The sequence below is a fragment of the Centroberyx gerrardi genome, chromosome 6 (genome assembly GCF_048128805.1).
Source record: "Centroberyx gerrardi isolate f3 chromosome 6, fCenGer3.hap1.cur.20231027, whole genome shotgun sequence".
NCBI lineage: Eukaryota > Metazoa > Chordata > Actinopteri > Beryciformes > Berycidae > Centroberyx > Centroberyx gerrardi.
The window spans coordinates 8232524-8252851 of NC_136002.1; the positions used below are offsets into that span (position 1 = coordinate 8232524).

The 20328-nt window shown below is 41.4% G+C and overlaps 1 protein-coding gene across 1 annotated transcript; it reads left to right on the forward strand.

Annotated features, from left to right (window-relative positions):
* The first annotated feature begins 5103 nt into the window (after positions 1 to 5103).
* mfrp (membrane frizzled-related protein) lies at positions 5104 to 19922 on the forward strand. The gene is made up of 13 exons (XM_071897315.2): positions 5104 to 5157; positions 5559 to 5667; positions 7896 to 8027; positions 9988 to 10155; positions 10507 to 10726; positions 12800 to 12930; positions 15274 to 15399; positions 15810 to 15886; positions 16024 to 16172; positions 16466 to 16596; positions 16767 to 16901; positions 17911 to 18038; positions 19698 to 19922. The coding sequence occupies exons 1-13, from the start codon at positions 5104 to 5106 to the stop codon at positions 19920 to 19922; spliced, it is 1785 nt and encodes a 594-aa protein (XP_071753416.2).
* Positions 19923 to 20328: the final 406 nt, after the last annotated feature.

Here is a 20328-nt window from a genome sequence, read left to right on the forward strand (position 1 = left end):
CACCATACATGTGTGTGTATGCTGTGGCTAAAGCAAATACCTGCTGTTTTTCATTGTTGTGGCTTAGGTTCAGGCAGGCTGATCCTAGATCTGCATCTGGTCAGCAGCCATCTCAGTTGTCCAAAGGCAAGAACTGGATCTCCTCACCCAGATGCTGCTTCAACCGCAGCAATACGGTGAACAGGTCGATGTGGAAGTCGTGAGCATCGGGAGGCGGCCTGTCACTGCTGTATCCTCTCAGAGTCAGGTCGGATGGATTACAGACGTCTGTGTTGCCCCAGCTCACAACCTCCACCTGGGATGACTGGGACAGACAGTGAGTGAAATTTCCAAAGTCCACATTACACTGAATCCTTGTCATTTTAGGTATGAACATTTAAGATACTGAATATCGGCACAAAATACTGACTATCGCCAACTTCATTTCAAAAATATTGGTAACAGCTTTGAAAATCGCATATTGGTCAAACCCTGGTGTCTATGTGTTGACTCCAGACCTTTACAGGTGATAGTCCTGGTCACAGTCATCAGTGGGCTCTCTCAGTGTTTGCGCTGCCTTCTCCACACACCCGGCCTCTGCAGAGAGCAAACGGATAAGAACCAAATACAGTATATCTCAGATTTGTGGGGAAAAAAACAGGAAAATTATCTCCCTTCACATCCCTGAGTATTAGCATGTTTTAAGCAAACTCTGCATCATCAAACCATCACTCACTTGACCTTCCCTGTGAACATTTTTTTTTCATTTATTCCTTTATTTAAAAGGAACAATGCGCATTAATAAACATTTACATGTAAATGTGGCAGAATTAGGCAAAGAGGCTAGTTTTCATTTGCATTCCCTGGCTATCTGGCTATTCCCTAGGCATCTCCTGTAAAATTAATGTATAAGTAGGCAAAAATGAAAATACAATAGAATGTAACAAGAGTCATACAAATAGCAGTAATAATAGATGACAAGGATAAAATCATTAACCCTAAGGCATACAAAATATTGCACAATTGAAAAAAAAAAGTAGGCTACAATGCTGCTGGTCTAAATGACAAACATGATGTAATGTGCATATCAGCCACATTAAAGATCGATTTAGATCAGTTTTCTATACATTGACCAACTTTTGATTTTCCCTATGTGCAGGGCTCAATCATAAACTTACTGGCAGGTTTAGTGTGACATTAGGGGCAGATACGGTCACGGTAAGGTGTTTTCTCATTTCCTACATTCCCACCCCTTTTGATTGTTTGCATATTTTGAAAGAGATTCATAAAAGCACCGCGCCACAAAAAATACTACCTGCTCTATTCAGACGGTATACTGTAGAAATTAATGCTAACTAATAAAAATAAATGTCAATTATTTAAAAATCAATAGATAAAGTTACTTTGTGTCCCAGGGCATTCATTATTATTGGAGAACGTGAAAATATTTCATAAATATGACTGACACACTGGCTTTACAATTATTAATTACAGCTCTATTTGCGGTTATAAAAGCCAGTTTCCATCTGATATGATTTGGTTTACCATGGCCAACATTGCAATTGCAGCAGTAGGACTGCATGACGTGGAGGGTGATCTGTTGGAGTGCCTCATAATTTTGTTCCAAGAGATGCAAATTTAGGTGTTACGGATGAGGGCAGAAGAAGGCAATTTCGATTGAACAGAGATATAATTCTGCATCTCTGCCACAAACTAGAGGAAGAACTGCAATCATCAACCCAACCAAATTACGCAGTACCTGTGTTAGTGAAAGTGACAAGTGTGCTACATTTCTATGCAGCTGGATCATTTCAGTATTAAATGTACTCACCCAAACAAGTGTGTGACATTATGGTGTTTAGCTGCATCCTCCGGCACTGGCAATCTGGCACTGCGTGACTGGAGTGGGGATGTGATGATGAGGGGAGTGAGGATGGAGACCTGGAGGGCCTTCACCTGGACACCAAGCAGGGATGACAAATACACCAAAGACAGGATGTGTTTGCTTAGCCTACTGATTTGACAGCCTTTACATGTGCAGCATTTTTTTTTTTTTTTTTTTAGAATAATTTTTATTGGTGAAAAGTATAAACAAATAATGAACACAATGCCAGGTTTACAGATCACCATTTTTCACATTATAATTATTACCCCACCCACCCTACCCCTGAACAACAACATGTGCAGCATTTGATTTCTTTATTTTCATTTCATTTATTTATTTCTATCTATTGTGCTTTCTACTATACTATACTAATATGTCCCTGCATGATTTCACTTGCAATATCGGCCTGGCCTGATTCCATAACAGATTAAGTGTTCTATTGAACCATTACATTTTTCTTGGTTAATGTTTGCCTTTTGTTGGTTAATCACCTACTGAGTGGACCACTTAATGGCTCCCCTCACTGATGCATGGGGAGCGCACCTCATACGGTAAGTAGATGTGCCCTGGCCGATGTGGAGAGAGTGGAGATGTCTTCCTATGTCTGATTCGGAGGCAGTTTCCATCCTGTATGGATCATGGCTAGGGGATGTTATGAAACCCCTGGAGCATCCTCTTTGCAGGCTGGAGGTGTCTGTGGTGTTGTTGGAACAAGGCAAGTTATCTCGGGGCTGTCGGTCATCTTGGTACAAGCTACAATTAAAATGAAATAATTACATGAGACTAAAGTTATTATATGTAGGTGTCCGTACTGTCCAGTAAACTGAGATAGTCATGGTTTTTAGAGTTACTTTAAGAGAAGTAGTGCGTAAACTTTGAAGAGATGTGTCAACTCCACCTAATCCTTTCACACTTTCTATGGGTATGGTGCTCAACACCACCTCTTCTTCCTGTGTTAGTTGTGGTGTTTCACATGTGCCGTCAGTGCGCTGCGATTAGCTGTGGTATGCAGTGGCTTTCTGCCTCACAATTCTCTTTTCATCTTGCCACCGTCTTTGACAATCTTTTATGCTCTCTTACAGTAACCATGCTTTTTCCTCAAAACACGGAGTTATGCAGGAGAGAATGTTGTTTTTCTCTGCCGTTCTGACATATCTATTTGGCCCCTGACACACAGGCATGGACAGGTGTTAAATATGTAAAGGTTAATTAACATGTAAGTTTTATTGGCTGTCTCCCGGCCTACAGCTGAGGATAACACAGCCATAATGTGGCTACGTCACAGTATTCACAGCTATGAATTAGTTAAAATTACCAGGTTGCAGATTTTGCGCGCCGCTATTCTGTTACTGCAGAGTTTTATGAATGAGCCCCCAGATCTCGTAGCCAAAGATGCTCTCTAGACCATCTCACAAAGTGTCTGATGACTGACCCAGAATTTGCCTTGTGATGCCCTCTGCTGCGCCATGGGACAAAGCAGAACAATAAAAAGTATGACCGCATTTCTGCATTACACCCCACCTCACCGTGGTTGTCACAGATAGGGTTGGTTCCTGTCCACTCCCTAGAGAGGGTGCAGTTCCTCTGGGCTGACCCAGACAGAGTGAACCCTTCCTGGCAGGAGAAGCTCTGGACCTTCCCTGGATGGAACCAGTGGACCCTGGCTTTGTTGGGTGTAACACAGACTTAGAGGCCACTCACCGTCTCGGATTAAGAGTAGGATGCATAGCAGCAGCACAACATAGATGACAGGACTCCACGCTCAGGCCTGACATCGGCAACGTAGGCGGAGTTGCCACTTATATAAAGTACAAAAAGGCACCCAGTACAAAAAGTTACCCAGCGGGTGCCCCACAACAACCCAACTAGTAGGCAAAAAAGCATGAAGATATGTCATTTATATTAAATAAAAAAATATCATAAACGGGGCCTCTTTTGTCTTCCTCTTGTAGCTGCCTGCCATCAGTATTAATTAGCAATTAGCTGTTTGGTAGTATAGTCCTCTTCAACAAAGAAAGTGGCATGAAGAGAATTTCGTAATACGGAAGCAAAATACAAAACTCAATTTTCATTAAATAATGGATAAAAGTTTGTTTTTTCCCCACTCACAGAGCGATCGTATGGAGTAATTTTATGGTTATTTTTTGTTATTTTTGGAACTCTAAAGATCAGTCCTCAAAGACTTCAGTTGTTTTGAAGAAGGCTGCTACAGAGTCGTGCTGGCAAGCTCCGGGTGTGTTAACGGACTAATAAACTTCACCAGAGTTTCAACTGGCAACGAGTTTCAACTATTCCTTTAACATTCTTGAAAACTCAAACCCATTTGATAACTTTGTTGGTGTAAAATCGTACATTACTTGTTGACAAGTTTACCCCGAAACTTTGCCAAAAATAAGCTACTGTAAGGCTTTAATGGTTCAATAATTGGAGAAGCATCATCCTTAAGAAAAGTCAACTAGTGCAATTGCAAATCTCACAATCTATTAAGTATTTCTCACATATTATTCACCATTCGCAAACCCAATCTCATGCCAACACAGTTTTTTTGATGCCTAATTAGTTTGTGCACCTGCTCTCATGTCTATTTGGACACACAAGTGTGTATGTGAATAAAACACTTTAGGAGCTTAAAAGATCATTATGGGTATTACAGAGATTTAACAGGGACCCACCTCTCACACTCACCCCCCTCCTCCACTCCCTCCCTCCTCCTCAGGGCTCAGTCCTCTCAGCTGACTCGGCTTTGTTGAACACCGTGAAGGACTTCCTACAACTCTTTTATAACTACTCACACACCATCAAAAATAACAAGAGAAATACAAGTCTATGGTGCTTACACTCAACCACACAACAGGACAGACAACAGCATCAAACATGGATATTTTGATAACTGGATTTTGAAAATTCCTTCATGTGAAATACATTGTGTATTTCACATTCAATTTTTTTTTCATTTTCATCAGGATTACTTTGATGGATTTCCAACAATGGGCTGCTCTGTTATGCTGGGAGAGAGAAGGCCGGAAGATTTCTGCACTTCAGTGGAAGTTTCTAGCTGGAGCGAAAAGTGATTCTTCGGGCAAACTGGGGTGACCTTTTTTAACATTTCCATATCGACAAACAGCTCACATCACAATGCCATCGATGCTGTATTTATCACAACATTAGGCTCTGTGGAAAGAAGAGGGCTGATATCTGGGTCCCTCTTGTTTCCCTGAGGAAGGGACAGCAGACTAAAGATGTCTGACCTCACCCAGGTAGCAGTGTATTCCGACTCATCTGACATTTACAAGGTGAGTGAGAATGATGCCATGTATTGATGGCTAGTGATGTTGCTGTATTGGCAGGAAAGGCCACAGATTTAGCAGGACATTTGGTCAGCACCTCCCTCACTTGAACTTGCACCCATTTATGGTCCATTGACAGTCAAAAAATACATTGAAGATTTCAGGGAAGAGCTGGCCTTAATGGACATGCAGTTCAGTGGGCCACCTCTTGAATGGGTATCAGTGTTGGCTTCTGCACATTATTTCAATGCTCCATTTTTATACATTTTGGACGGGAACCCTGTGTATAGTTCATGAAATGTTACTTAAAATCAGTACTTGCGTAAAATGTCTGTGAGTCACTGTGTGAAGACGTTATTGGCGTGATAGTTAAAGGTAAATTTCCACTTTTTTTCTCTTCTCCCCAGAATGTGTTCTGCAACCCTGCCTTTGAGCTGGAGGGGGAGAGAGAGGAGAGGGTGGAGGGATTCAGGACTTCCTCATCCACCCCTGAACCAATCAAACCACCAGCAGCTAGTGAGTCAGCCAACCAGCTTATTGCTTTCTTTGTCTGAACTTCAACTGGATATATATGAACTAGAATAGGAACTTTATTGCCTTACTGAGACTCTACTGACTCAAAATCCCATTTTCTGTAAGAGGAATAAGGAAAAGCTGCGTTCAGAAAAGGATGTGTGTATCAATGTTAAAAAGGTTAACTGAAACCAAAACTTGAAACAATGTCAAACAAATGTGGGAAAAAAGTTAACTGAAATAAGAACTGAAAAATAAATTAATTCAAAAGAAAAACTATGGCCAGTTTCCAAAACTAAGTCAAATTTCATTTTGATTCAGTCCGGAGTGTGAGTAATCATTTCTGTCATGGTGGAAATTTTTTCTCCCAACTTAGGGTAATTCACTTGAAGTCATATATAAAATTGATTTCGGATATGATCACACCTACAATTCGTTCTTTGGTCCAAATCATAGCCGAAAAGTTTACTTTGTAACATTTTTGTATTTGGTTCGTTTAGGTTCACACTGCCCAAATGCAAACGAACCAGGGCTTGTAAAAAAAAAAAAGGTCACATGGACTCACAAAGAGCTTGTTTATTGGACAGAATTTTGGTGACCTGTCATCCCCCGAGGCCCTCAGTTCATTTTGTTATCCTAGGCTTTCCAAGCATGAGGAACCTCTGGCTATCAGATGACATGTTTTGGGGTTGTTTCCTGTAGTTCGTACGATTCCATTCTCACTTCTAACAAGCCGCACCACCGTCCGCGAGACCCGCAATTTCAGGCAGTCTCGGTGTGGTTATTTGGTGTGCACTAGAGTTCGAATGGCATCGTTCTCACCTGCCAAAACAAACTAAACTAATTTCCTGAAAGTGAAATACATATTTCACACAACTCCATTTTTATGAAATTGGTCTTAACTGGAAGGAAAAACAAAAAGGTAAAATAACAAGACTAGGTAGACCTAGTGCAAGCCGGGCCTCCTCTTGGCTTTCACACCCTAGTATAATACGTGCTCTGTACTGCCTGTGACCTGCTCTATCATTTTCAGTCACATTGGCCCCTGGAGACATTTTGAGTTTAATACAATGTTGGAAAGAGGGGCATTTATGCCCCTTTATGTCACCAAACTATGTTTTTGAAAAAAAGGGCCTCAAAGTTTGCAGTCTATTTTGAGACATTTATTCAAATATATTAGAGCCATCATTCAAAGATAACATAGCATACTAACATTAAATTTCCAGTCTTGAGCGCCCATACACACACAGACATGTCTGCACACACACACACTCAAGCGTGCGTGCACGCGCGCGCACACACACATTTTGAACTTCAACCACAGTTAAGGCTCACTTGTGTATGGAGATGCACTTGAGCAAACTTATGTGCACACCACATGGATGCGAGGAAGAGTCACCGGTGTCACTCTCAACAGGTCGCACATTCACCGGCACCGGAGTTAGAAAGTGGACTATAGCCTGAAATGAAGTCAGTCCACTGAGCCTCAGTCGCGGCGAGATGGGGTTTAATATTTGAGATATTTCTGCTGGGAATTAATTTCTATGTTGTTTAATAGTAATAATTTCAGTCTGTAATAGTCTATCACTGATTTAAATTCAACTTCTCTCGCTTCGGTTTCTCTCTCTCACTCTCTCAAGTTGCGATGCCTGACAACTACGTTTTCCGCGGAAGAAACATTGTGATTGGACAATAAAGTGAACGATGACACACCTGTTGCTATGCAGATGTTCATTCAAGGATTTGAATGGATGCTTGTAGTAGCGTGACTCGCTGCCTCTGGAAACTCCCGAAACTCGTATACAAACTTTTAAACTAGCCGTTGTCGATGTAAAATGAAAACAGATTCAGCAACTGCATGGCTGATTTTTCGCCTCAAATGTTTTCAGAAACACATTTCGGTGAACCATTTACGTAGTATAATAAAGTTTCCAAACGAGCTGCCATGTTTTTCCAGTTTGAAAGCCGTGACAGTGCAAACAACGCGATATCACGTATACCACCATAACGCCACTTATCGCGTGACTTTCAACAATGGGGAGTCAGTCAGCCAGTCAGTTAGCTACTTTCACTCTTCTAGGCCGGTCCCAGAGGCGCGGCAAAAACTAAATTATGTGAAAAAACTTGAACTAAACTGAAACTCTAAAAACTGAAATTAACTAAACTGAACTAGAAAGTAGAATTGCAACTAAAACACACACAAAAAAATGTGTGCATGCTCTCTCCTTCAGGCCGGGCTCTGTTTGGGGTGTGTGTGATGCGTCTGCGGGGGCCAGGGTGCAGCTGGGGGGTGGTGGTGGTCTCCGCTACTGTCATACTCCTGGTAGCAGCCCTGGGACTGGCGCTGGTCCTCATCCTCACACGTGAGTCACTAGAGCACTACATATCAGTCGTCACAATGCATAGAAATGTCCTTGTCATTTTTTATTTTTCACAATTTTATTTGTAGGTTGGTGTGTATGTATGTATGTATGTATATGCACATATGTTTATGTATATATGTGTGCGTATATGTGTATGAGTATGTGTGTATGTATATATACAGTATATATACAGTATATATACATATATATATATATACTAGGGCTGCACGATTCTGGATAAAATGAGAATCTCAATTTTCTTGCTTAGAATTGAGATCACGATTCTCTCTCACGATTCTTAATATATATTTACATACATAACTTTTTATATACATTTTTACTGCACTATTTTGCCTGATACAGACAGAAACAACAAAAAATATGATAATGACTGTAATGGGACTGTCACATCAACTTTGCGGGTCAAATGGGCTACACAGTACACACACAATGTAATTATAGACTAAATTCCAATGAAATTTAAATTTAATTAATGGTATAGGCTAATCTTTTTTTTCAGGTTGCGGCTCGGTTTCAGGTCATTGTTTTATGTGTATGAAAATGGGTCGGGCGGGTTTGGATGTGTCGGATCGGGCGGTCGCGGGTTGAAAAAAACCTGACCCGCGCACTCATGTAAACTAATATAAACAGTAACCTGATAACTCATAATCTGCTGTCCTACAAACGTTAACGTAGGTAGCATAATTACCTTGTGGTATTTAAGTAACGTTAGTGGAATTAGGTGTTTAATTGATAATCGTGTGGCAATGCATTGAATTGAATTGAGCTCAACACACGCGCTGTCGGCCTGTCAAAGATATGCGCTTGTTTTTTAACAGACAAAATAGCCTAATTTAAATGCTTGATGAATCCAACACTTATCATAAAAACAATCAACTTACATCTCTCTTCTTCTCTTATTTAGAACACAACCTTTGAACAAGTGTTTTCCTGTGTGTGTCTAGTGTTCTCCGTCATGTCGCTCTCTGGATTTGTTTTCCTTTCTGCCGGTTTCTGTGCGCATTTCGTCACGTGGTGAAACGCAGTGTTGTCACTTGTTAGGAGCGCTTGGTTTGATGCAACGGATGTCCCTAATGAACATGCGGCAGAATCGTTGTCATTAAGGAATGAGATCACAGAGGTATGTATCTAGATCGCAATTTTAATACGATTAATCGTGCAGCCCTAATATACACTATATATATATCTGATGTATCTGGGTATCATGACATATTTTGGTACCTGATCTGCCAATAGTAGATTGCAATAGCACGTGTTTAACCCTTAGAGGGCAATTTAGATTCAATTGAAGGATGTTTTTGGAGTAAGCTGTCTCTTTAAAGGGAATTATTGATCAAGTGATTACATGAATGCAGATTTCGTGAGTACTGCTTTTCCCCTGAGTTCCTATGGATTCTCTCTTGCAAAGAGAAACTATAAAGCATTTTGATTTTGGAAACAATGCCTTTTTCATATCATTTGTACATGTGCACAATATGGGAGGGAAATACTACTAGTGTTTTGATATCTGTACTATTAGATACCTACATTGTACTTCAATACAAAAATTCTACCTGTTTCATGTATGCTTATCTCCTGTCCTATCCTAATTCATAGTACTTCACTTTACTCAAAGGAGGTCATTCCAAAATGTCATATAGGCCTAACTGTTCTGAGGAAAAAGAAGTTACCTCATTGCTAATTGCACTGCAGCGATCATTGGCGATTTTCAGACATTTAGATGATTAGCCTACATCCTTGAATATGTTTCTATTTTGTATACAAAGGTATCAAATAGAAGCTACCTCACCACTTAAACTTTTCATTTTAGAAATAATTTTGCCAGAGTGAGTGTCAGATTTTACACATGGTGGGTATCTCTCTTTATATGAAAGTCTTCTTGGACCAGCCAACCTGTCATGCATCTATTTTCTATCTTTGTTTTCTCTCTCTGGTCTAGAGATGAAAGGCCAGGCGGTGGATGGGCAGCTGCTGTCCACCAACCCTCCAGACCTGCTGAGCAGTGGAGATGGAGTGTCCCATAGTTTACCCACAATCCCTGGCAACAGAGGTCAGAGGGACAGTACAGCAGCACCGCAGCCTGCCAGATTCCCCCCATCTGAAACACGTAGGATTTTCTGAGCAACTGTACCGATAGTTATGCATGGTTATTAGTTCTGTGATCACAGGCGGGACAGTACCTCAATGCCTCTAGTTACCATACCTGCGTACATGTGATCTATTTCACACAGGCTTTGTCCGCAAACGGGACTCTATTGGTTTAGGGGGTGAAGCCCAGTCAGTCCACCCCCTGCTGCAACACTAACATGCTGACAACATGCCACATCACAGGCCTGACTGACTATACCAATCATGGTCTGTCCCTCTCTTACATACCAACAGCGGTAAGGACAAGTAAGGCCGTGATATATTGAAAATATATCGAAAATAAAGCTTCCTTTCTTTTTTTCTCTCTCAGGTTGTGGAGGTGTACTGACCGACTCAGAAGGCAGTTTCAGTTCCCCCAACCACCCTGGCTCCTACCCCCCCGACTCGCTATGTGTGTGGGTGATCCAGGTCCAGCCCCCGTCCCTGGTCCAGATCCACGTTTCCTCCCTGAACGTGGAGGGGCCGTCCCCCTGTCTGTTTGACTGGCTGGAGGTGCAGGAGCAGATTGACCAGAGCTCTGTGGTCGCCAGGTTAGTCAGATTCCAGAGATCTCCATGGTCATACCACACAAATAAAACATGCCTAGTTATCTCAGTATCTCAGTTATTGGACAAATTAGTTATCCCTTCTGGCTGCCCAGTGGTGGGATGATCCTCCCAGTCCAGTCAGAACAGCAGCGTCACTTCCCATCTTCCATCGTAGACTGAAATCTTTTCAAGAAGCACCTCACATCACCCTGTACCCACTGAATGATCTCTTCTTGCTCTCTAAAATATCAGTCTCCTTAGCTTTGATTCTAAAAAAAAAGGTTGCGTACACCAGTTTTCATGCCCCCGTCGGGATGTATAAAAATAAACTTGACATGAGAATGTGTGTGCCGTCCTGCAAACGTTAGACCATGTGTACGACACTTTTCTGGTTTTGTCGGTTGGCAATGCCAAGCAGAAAAGCAGTGAAACTCTCCAAATGTTTCAAAATCACATTCTCACTCAGTTCACTGTGCTCTGTCTATGAAGTGGTCTATGAAAAACATTATTATTTCCACTGGTACACCATAATAGTTTGGTTTTTAATGTAGATAATGTTTAACACTAGAAACACCAAAGCCCATCTGGCGTTGTTATATGACGGCTCTAAATATCTGTGTTTTTGTAATTCTAAAAAAAACACTAAGGAAGCACATTGTCCATATTTGGAGCGGCAGAACGGCAGAGCAGGGAACACTGAACACAGCACATTGTTTTTTGAATCAGTTCATTTATGCAATTTTACCTTTTGTTTTTTTACAAAGACACTGCGTGCATAAAAGTACACTGGAAATATTTGGAGCAGGGCGCACTGAAAACAGCACACATTCGGCATTGTTTTTTGACGAGAAAATGACAAGAGGGGCGTATCTATGATCATTTGCATAGTCCATTACGAGACAAGGCGGCGCGAGAGGCTTGTGCATGTGGGCTCAATTTCACGTTGACTGGGATGTATAAAGACAAGGTGCGCAGGACCTGGTGTACGCATGATTTTATACATCTGAAACTTTCTGTGTGTACGCACTTTTCAAGTTGTGTGCGTATGCCATCTTTCAGTGTGAAATCTACGCAGACTTTTTTACATGAGGCCCCTGACCTTTGTACCTTTGTAATTTTGGTTGTGTGTAAGTTTTTCTATTGTTGCACTCATTGTAAGTCACTCTGGATGAGAATGTCATGTAATTGCCTAAAATGTAAATGTAATGATACTTCCGATGACATAATGATACACCTTCTCATTTCCTTCACTGGGAGTAAATAAGTTGTCTTTGGAGGATGGGAGACAAATTAAGGATGCGGTTTTTTTTATAGGTAACTTACCAGGTGTATAAAAATGGTGACATCCTGGCTTGACGTCAGTGTCCATCCCACACTGTAAAATATCCAAATGTCAACATCTGTCTCTGCTCATGTGGAAACCGTTTGAAACTCTGGGCATTGTTGCTCTGTGGGATGGTCGTAAATGACAAAGGATGCAAGGCAGACCTCAAACAGTAACTGCAAATATAGAACAGAATCAGAAGAATAGTGTCAGGTAATTTATCAATTATGGAAAAGTACTGTATAGTAACTGGACTTTGTCTCTTGTGGCAAAACCAACCATCTGGAACAAAGTATGCCAAGCATAATCTTTATATGTTCTGAAGTGACATTATTAGTATATGTGTCATTACCTTTAATAGTTGGTAGGTGGCACTAAAGGTCTATGCACACGATGCACTATTTAAGTCTTTTCCTTCTTGGAGAAACTTCATAACATTTAAACTCCTTGAATCTTTTTACTTAAATGGCATGCTTTGATAGTGGAGTTAGGTGAGTCTTTGTGTCATAACATGATTCATTAAATTCTAATGTTGCAGAACTCTTGTTGACAAATGCTTTAAGAATTTACAGTGGAAAGTTCAAAATCATCTACCAACACAAAAGTGTTAAAGGAATAGAACATTCCTATACCATATGGAAAAAACAGATCATTTAAAAAAGATTCATTTACAAGTATGCATTAGAATTAGAATCTCTTTTCTCTTCACTCTTCTGTCTTCTCGTCTCTTGGTCTATACCTCTCTTCTGTAGGTTTTGTGGTAATGTAGCACCACCGACAGTCAACACTAACAGCAGCACAGTGTGGGTCACCTTCCGCTCTGATGGCAGCATCGCAGGCAGCGGCTTCACTGCACAGTACAGGGCCATACCACCTGAACACAGTCAGTAGTGTGTGTGTGTGTGTGTGTGTGTGTGTGCATGGTGGTGTGCTATACATGTGCCCCCGTGTTCATGTCCCTGCACATTTCCATGTATATGCACATCTGTGCATGTATCTTTGTGTGTTCTCTTGTATTTCTAGTAACAGCTCAACAGCTAGACACTAACCCTCAGATTTGCGCATTCGTGCGAGCCGTTGCCATGTTTGAGGGTGTCCCATTACCAAGTGAGCCAAATGAAACGAGGGCAAGTGGTTGTTCAGCCCGCTGATGTTCCCTTGAAACTGAGGCAATTACAGTGCTGGCTTAAAAGCGAAAGGCTGCCCCAGCAGGCACTGCAATACCAACATGAATATTGGGTCATGATGGCACATCGTTGAAAACGACTGCCATAGCCTAACAAGCCACCAGAACGCCTCCACACACGAACAGGTCCCTTCTTAGATAAGTTGAATTGGGGACTCGTGATGGTGGCCTGTGGATTCAGTCGACTTGGCTGTTTGATCAATCAAACAAAGTCTGAATGAAAGCTGATATATCCATGACTACAGTATAATTTTCTGGAGCATGTAGTCAGCAAGATTCTATTTTCCGCTAGATCTTTTTAAGCTGCTGATAGCAGACAAGCCAAGATTGCTTAGACTATGATTAATACAGAGATTGTAGGCCTACTGGACTGCTTTAGTCAAGGTGGACCTGTCATACACTATCATGGACTTGAGGCTCACTAGTGTTGTTTTTCTTCTGAGGAAGTCACAAGGAAGCTGGGGACATGATGGTCCAGAGCTAAGAGAAATACATGCATTTTGTACAGGATTTCTATTCAATTAAACTACAAAGCCATGTCACTCAAATAAATATTTACTGTAGGCGAACGCCTTATTTGAGACCCTTGCACAACCATCTAAACCTACAATGGTGTGTAGTGTAGGTTTTGATCCATAGTTATTCACTTGTCATGACTTTTGTTTCAAGTCAAGTTAAAGTCTATTTTTGTGCTTGAGAGATGGTGATTTTGTTGTTGTTGATGTTGCTTGAGATGTGGTGTTTTGGTTTTGCCCAGTATAGAGCAGTTACATATTGTTTGGTTCATGCAGCTAACTCAAATGTAGACCTGGCTGGGTTGAGTGGCTGAGATTGTCAGAGTTTATCCAGTTGGTTATGTGTATTATTTGCTGTGGGGTGCCCTCTGTTTATCTTATTCTCACATTGTTGTTTACAGAGGTGTGATATTAGGAGGTTGTTTTAGCTACCCGAGAGTGAGAGCGACTTGTTGATGCAAATGTGGGCTGCAAATAACTTAGTATTAGATAACTAAGGTAGCTAGCTACTAATGGCTTGCAACATGAAAGGCTATTTTAGTGGAAGATTGGTACAGCTTTATCGCTTGCTGCCCTCAATTTGTTCTGCACTATTTGCACAACATAGCTACTCCTTCAAAATGAAATGCTTTAGTGTGCAATGCGTACTGCTGCAATGTCAAGCTACAGTCCACCATAACCAGTAATATGCACTAACACCAGTAGCATAATTTGTGTGGTAGTGGTTAAGAAGTGTTGAGGTTTTGACAGTTTACCCTCTGTCCAGACTGACTGTCCTTGATTTGTCTGTAAGCTAAAGCATTTACATGGTAAATCTCACAAGCCCTAACAAACCTGTCTACCAGCCCTAACAAACCTACGAACAGTATATCTACCAGCTAGACAGACAGAGCAGCGTGACACAAGCATCTCCCTGCCAGCTTACTAACGGTCACTCGTTCTAAAGTTCTTTTCAAATTTAGAATTCTGTTACAATAATACTTGTGACAACCAAATGCCCTCATAAGAAAAAAGGTGAGGAAAATTCGGCACCTCTTTAAACCCACAACAAGCGATATCAGACCTTATAACCAATCCTGGAACTAATGTGTGCTATGTGGAGATTTCATTGAGACATAATGATATAAACCAATATCCACACAGCAGCAGCTGTGTTGCTGTTTTCACCGCTTTTCTAAAGCTTAGTTGTCAAATTCCGCTCCAGAACGAAGTTCCTCCCACTCCATTCAGTAGCTTTTAATTCTTTTAAAACTAAACTTGTTAAACTAGTAAACTTGCTACCTGCCTCTTCACTTGTCATTGTGGGACATGTAACCTTCAGAGGGAGAAAGATCTGGCAAAGTAAGACTGGTAACCGGCGACATTTCTAGTATGTTTAGCTTAGCTATTAGCAGCTTTAAGGGGTTATTTTTGGGTTTAGTGTTACGGTTAGACTTAGGTATAGGTAATGGTTAGGCTACGAGGTTAGGAAATGAATGTTGCCTATGAAGGTCCTCAAATGTAATACAAATGTGTGTTTTCTCAGAGAGCTGCTCCAGAGAGGAGTTCATGTGTGACAGTGGCCGCTGTTTGCTGCCTGTATCTGTGTGTGACAGCCAACCAAACTGCCACGACCAAACAGATGAGGCCAACTGTAGCCATAAGCACAAGGGTGAGAGCAAGCAAACTGATACCATGTTTTGATCAAAATCTAGAACCTAGAACACAATCCTATTGACTTCATGCTCACAGAGTACAAAGAAATGCACAGTCGCAATCTCCCATTGTAATGAAAATGATTTCATAAACTTTTCAGATCATTTCAGTTAAAAACTGAAAATGCTTTTTGAAAAGGCACTTTGACACTGATTGATCCTAAACAAACAATGTCAAACAAGTGATCCTCTGTTGATGTCATGCATTATTATACATTGGGCATATGAAATAGTAGGATCACCTGCTCTTTCCATGAAAATGCTTGGCCAGGTGAATCCAGGAAAAAGTATGATCTCTTACTGATTTGACCTTTTAAATCTATGTTGCTCAGTACTCATAGCTGTTATTCCCCATGTCATTAAACAGAGTGTGGTGGACAGAAGACAGGGCCGTATGGATACCTGGCAAGTCCAAACCACCCCAAGCCTTACCCTCACCAGCAGGTAAATTCAAAATACCTCTAGACTGCTAAACACGCTCCAAGCTGGCTATTACAGAGCTGTGTCACTGTGAAACTTGGGTTTGTTTTCTGATCTCCTGTCTTTGTCTCTCTCTCCATATATATGTGTCTGTCCGTCAGTTGTGTACTTGGCGTATATCCGTAGAGGAGGGTCATGTGATCAGACTGAGCTTCAGGAACTTCAGCCTGGAGACTCAGGATGTGTGTGAGTTTGACTATGTGGAGGTCCACGACAGCGGCGACACAGGAGCTGGACGGGTCCTAGGACGGTGAGACCTATCTCTCTTTATTTCATCATTTATTCTATGCATGTCAGATGCTATATTCAAACTTCTTATCAGTTTTTACTACCCTGTTGTGACATATTTGTAGCCTACTGAACAGTGACTGCAGCTTGAATGATCCTTATCTTGTCAGAGATGTGTTTCAATCTCATATTTGGAGGGTAAATATGGTCCTCTTTTATGAGGTTTTTATAACCACTAGCTATTTTTTGATGCGTCCTATTTTCCCTCTCCTCTTTCTTTGGCTTCTCTCTGACTCACCTCTGTCACTGTCTCAGGTTTTGTGGTACCAGCTTCCCACCAGACCTGACCTCCTCTGGTCCCCAGATGACTGTGGTTTTTGTGGCTGATGAGGGAGTGGCTGACAGTGGATTTAACGCAACATACCAGGCCGTGTCCCTAGCAGATAGTGAGTTCTTGCTACTGTTAACTCCAGTTTCTACTAATTAATTTTACCCACAGCACTACTGGTACCACAGTCCAGTTACGAGGCAAATTCTTCACATTCCCACCTACTAACATAATTTCTTTTTTTTTTCTTCTTTTTTTTTTACCAACCCCTGTGTTTTCTGTCTGAAGGGACGTGTGGTCCCAGCCAGTTTGCCTGCAGTACAGGAGAGTGTCTGCAGCAGCAGTGGTTGTGTGATGGATGGAACGACTGCTCTGACGGAGCAGATGAGCGGGGCTGCGACAACTCCACCTACCCTCCCTTCGGTGTGTTGCTGTTATCTCTATCCCAAGTTACAGACTTTTAAAGACCTTTTCAATGCTAGTTAGAATGATACATAAGAGCAGTTTCACATCATGTTGAAAAACAGTGCACCAAGAAACTGCAACATTTTAAGACCTCTAAAACTGAATTTAGTTTTATTTTCATTTATTTACTAATTTAACTATATTCCAGACCCTTAAAGGCCATGAGCTTAGACAATATAATTTAAGACTTATTCAGGACCCACAGACACTCTGTTACATGTGCCAGGCAAGGTCTGGGTCTACATTTATGCATTTGGCTGATGCTCTTATCCGCATCAATTTGTAGTGAGTACAGCCGTAGAGTAGGTAGGCTCATTCTCTGTAAAGTCCTTTGAGACATGCTTGTGATGAAGGGCTATATAAATAAACGTGACTATGCCCGTTGAATGATAACATATGATAGGGAAGTGTAAGGAAAATAAATGGCAGGTGAGGAGAAAAGATAGGAAAAACGTGGAAAAGAGATTTGTTCCGTGTTGAGATGGCTAAGCAGTCTATGCTGTACACCATGTACTTGTGACATCACACGTTTGAATCCAGCTCATACCTTTATGCTCATGACCTTTATCACGTCATGGCATCATACTTGCCCATCTTTCCTGTTATTCTCCATTGTGAACTATCAAATAAAGTAGACGTGCCTGATAAAAATGTTTTTTTTATTTCAGCCAAATTTGCCAGCGTTGTGAGAAATGAGAGATTTTCCATTTCGACCAATGGGTCCAATCCAAACCACTGAAAGGAGTCCAACTATTAAATCACTACAATAAGAATGGAATCCAAAAACTAGACAGTTTTGGCAGCTATCTCTTAGGGATCAATTAACTCCAGTCCAATCCACTTCAAGCCAAAACCTACCCTACACATCTATCTCTTCCTCTAGCGCTTTAGTTCTCTGAATGTGAAAAATAAAAATGAATGCATGTTAAATAAGAATATGAATGATAATCTCTCTCCACCCCACCAGCTTCATCATGTGAGTTCATAGAGGTAGAAATGTGTCAGGGCCTCAGCTACAACCTCACCTCCTTCCCTAACATCTGGCTGTCCATTGCCGATCAGAGAGAGGCTGCTACGCTGCTGCGGCAGTACCGGGTAAAACACGCATACAACTCACACACATGCATAGATTACACCTGGGCATATAAAGTACCCAGGCAACACTGGGTTCATAGATAATTTTGCAATATTGCATTAACTTCAGTTATTAATTAATGTTTTAGTTAGTTTAGTTAATGTTTTTCAGAAATTAATTAATGTGTCCACTACTGTATATCTGTGAATCTGTGAGCTATGTAACAAAATAAGTAACCTTTAAATTACAATTGCTGCTTTATCATCTTGTTATTTCTCCATTTTTTTGGGGATATTGCCAATATTTGTGGCCACTGTTGCAGACAAATTTGCATACTATTTCAGCTACCATCAACATTTGCTGTAGTTCGCATTGAAGGAGCTGTGCATGATTGCGCAAGACTTACTTTCCCCAGAGCCCCATGGTGGTGTTACAGGTCTCCGGCGGTGAGAGCCAATAAGAGGTGTGATACCCTGCAAAAACAGGACAGAATGAATGAGACGGAAAACGTGTGGCCTCTCTTTTCAAAAGCTTCTCAGGATACATTTGTTAAACATTTGTCAATTATCAATAGCCTTTGTCTCAAATACTTATTTTCTCACATTTAGGCCTACTGTGTTTGCCCCTTGTTCTTTAAATCATGCAAAGTCCTTTTTGAAATGCAGTAAAAATGAAATTCCAACTAAGAGATAAAATTCATAAAATCTGTGCATATCAGAAATGAAATACAAGCTTAAACTTATCTATATAACATAACATTTTGCATTTAACTGCTTTAGTGTCCCATTCACACATCTCAACATTAAACCAATCACCAACCACAAACCACCTCTCTACAGTAGATTTGGTCTCTTCGTACTGGTGATAAAAATCCACGTACATTGGTTAGCATTTAGCTACAAAACATATTCATGCTACTATGGAGTAGGCTACTTGAAGACTAACCTATTACAATTGGCATTTATAGAACAAACAAATTCTTCTAACGCTGAATACGCCAACTGGGATAGCATGGGTTAAGAGTTTTCATGGACATTATCAATGTTTTACCCATTTACATCAGTCCACGACGAAAATGCAGGAGCCAAACACTTATGGACAAATAAAATGCAAAGCAGCCATCTTGCTAGCAACATTCGACAGTAGCCATTCCTTTACAACAGTCTCAAAACTCGATTCTCCTGCTACAACCTCTTATTTTAACACAAGGAAAATGGGTTAATATATGTTACGGAATATTTTTGATTTGGTTTTATGTACTTTTACCACACACCAAGCTGCGAAAATAGGAGAGAATGAACGACAAGGCAAATGCTTGGCTTCTCTTTTCCAAAGCTTCTCAGCATGTGAGAAAACGTAACCAGCGTGTGGTCGTCCAGTCCCAGCGCGAGGCCGCAGCGCTGCACTGATTCCTGCTGTCCATTTTTTTAAGTGCAGCCCCCCAACTAGTTATACAGGCTCAGGTTTTTGACAATAATAATTAAAATACATAAAACCATTCAAACAAATGTGAGCATGCAATATGTGCGTCAAATAAAACAAAAAGAAACGAGTGGACAACTGACTCACTCGCTCATGTGGATACAGCCACTTCAGCGGCTAATTCAACCCTAACATACTGTATGCGAGACCCTCTTCCACTTCCCTCCTCCTTACTCCCTGTATGTATTCTCGTCCAGGTGCTGATGGAGCTGGCGTGCTTCGAGCCCCTGCGGAAGCTTCTGTGTGGGATGTTCCTGCCCCAGTGCAGCCCTCAGGGTGGCGTCCTGCAGCCGTGCCGCTCCGTCTGCACCTCGGCTGAACAGCAGTGCGGCCAGGCCCTGGATCTCTTCTCCTTCAGCTGGCCCTTCAACTGCCACCTCCTGCCCGACTCACAGGACCCCATGGAGTGCTCGTTGCCTTGATGCCTCAACAGTAACAATGGATTCAAGTTAACAGACAGTGTAGCAGTGAGAAAAAGAGAATTATCCCGGCTGCACTCCAAACATTTCTTTCCAGCTATCATCTGACACCTGATGCACAGGATGGAGTGCTTGAGGACTCAAAGGCCTGCCCATTGCATGACTGTGTGGAGTCAATGCTAGTTTTCTGCTGCTTTCTGGATTAAGGCCCATTGGATAGGCCACCAGGTCCACAACACTGAAGAGGTGTGTTGTTGCCACAAGGGAGAGCCAAAACCTAAGACTACAAGAACTACACTACTGCCTAACAAGAAGCCCATAGAACCGGTGCACAACACTATGGAACATTAGCTGTTGCAAAAGTGACTGTTGAACTGTTGAAAGTGCAGCTTTCAAGTAGATTCAAGTA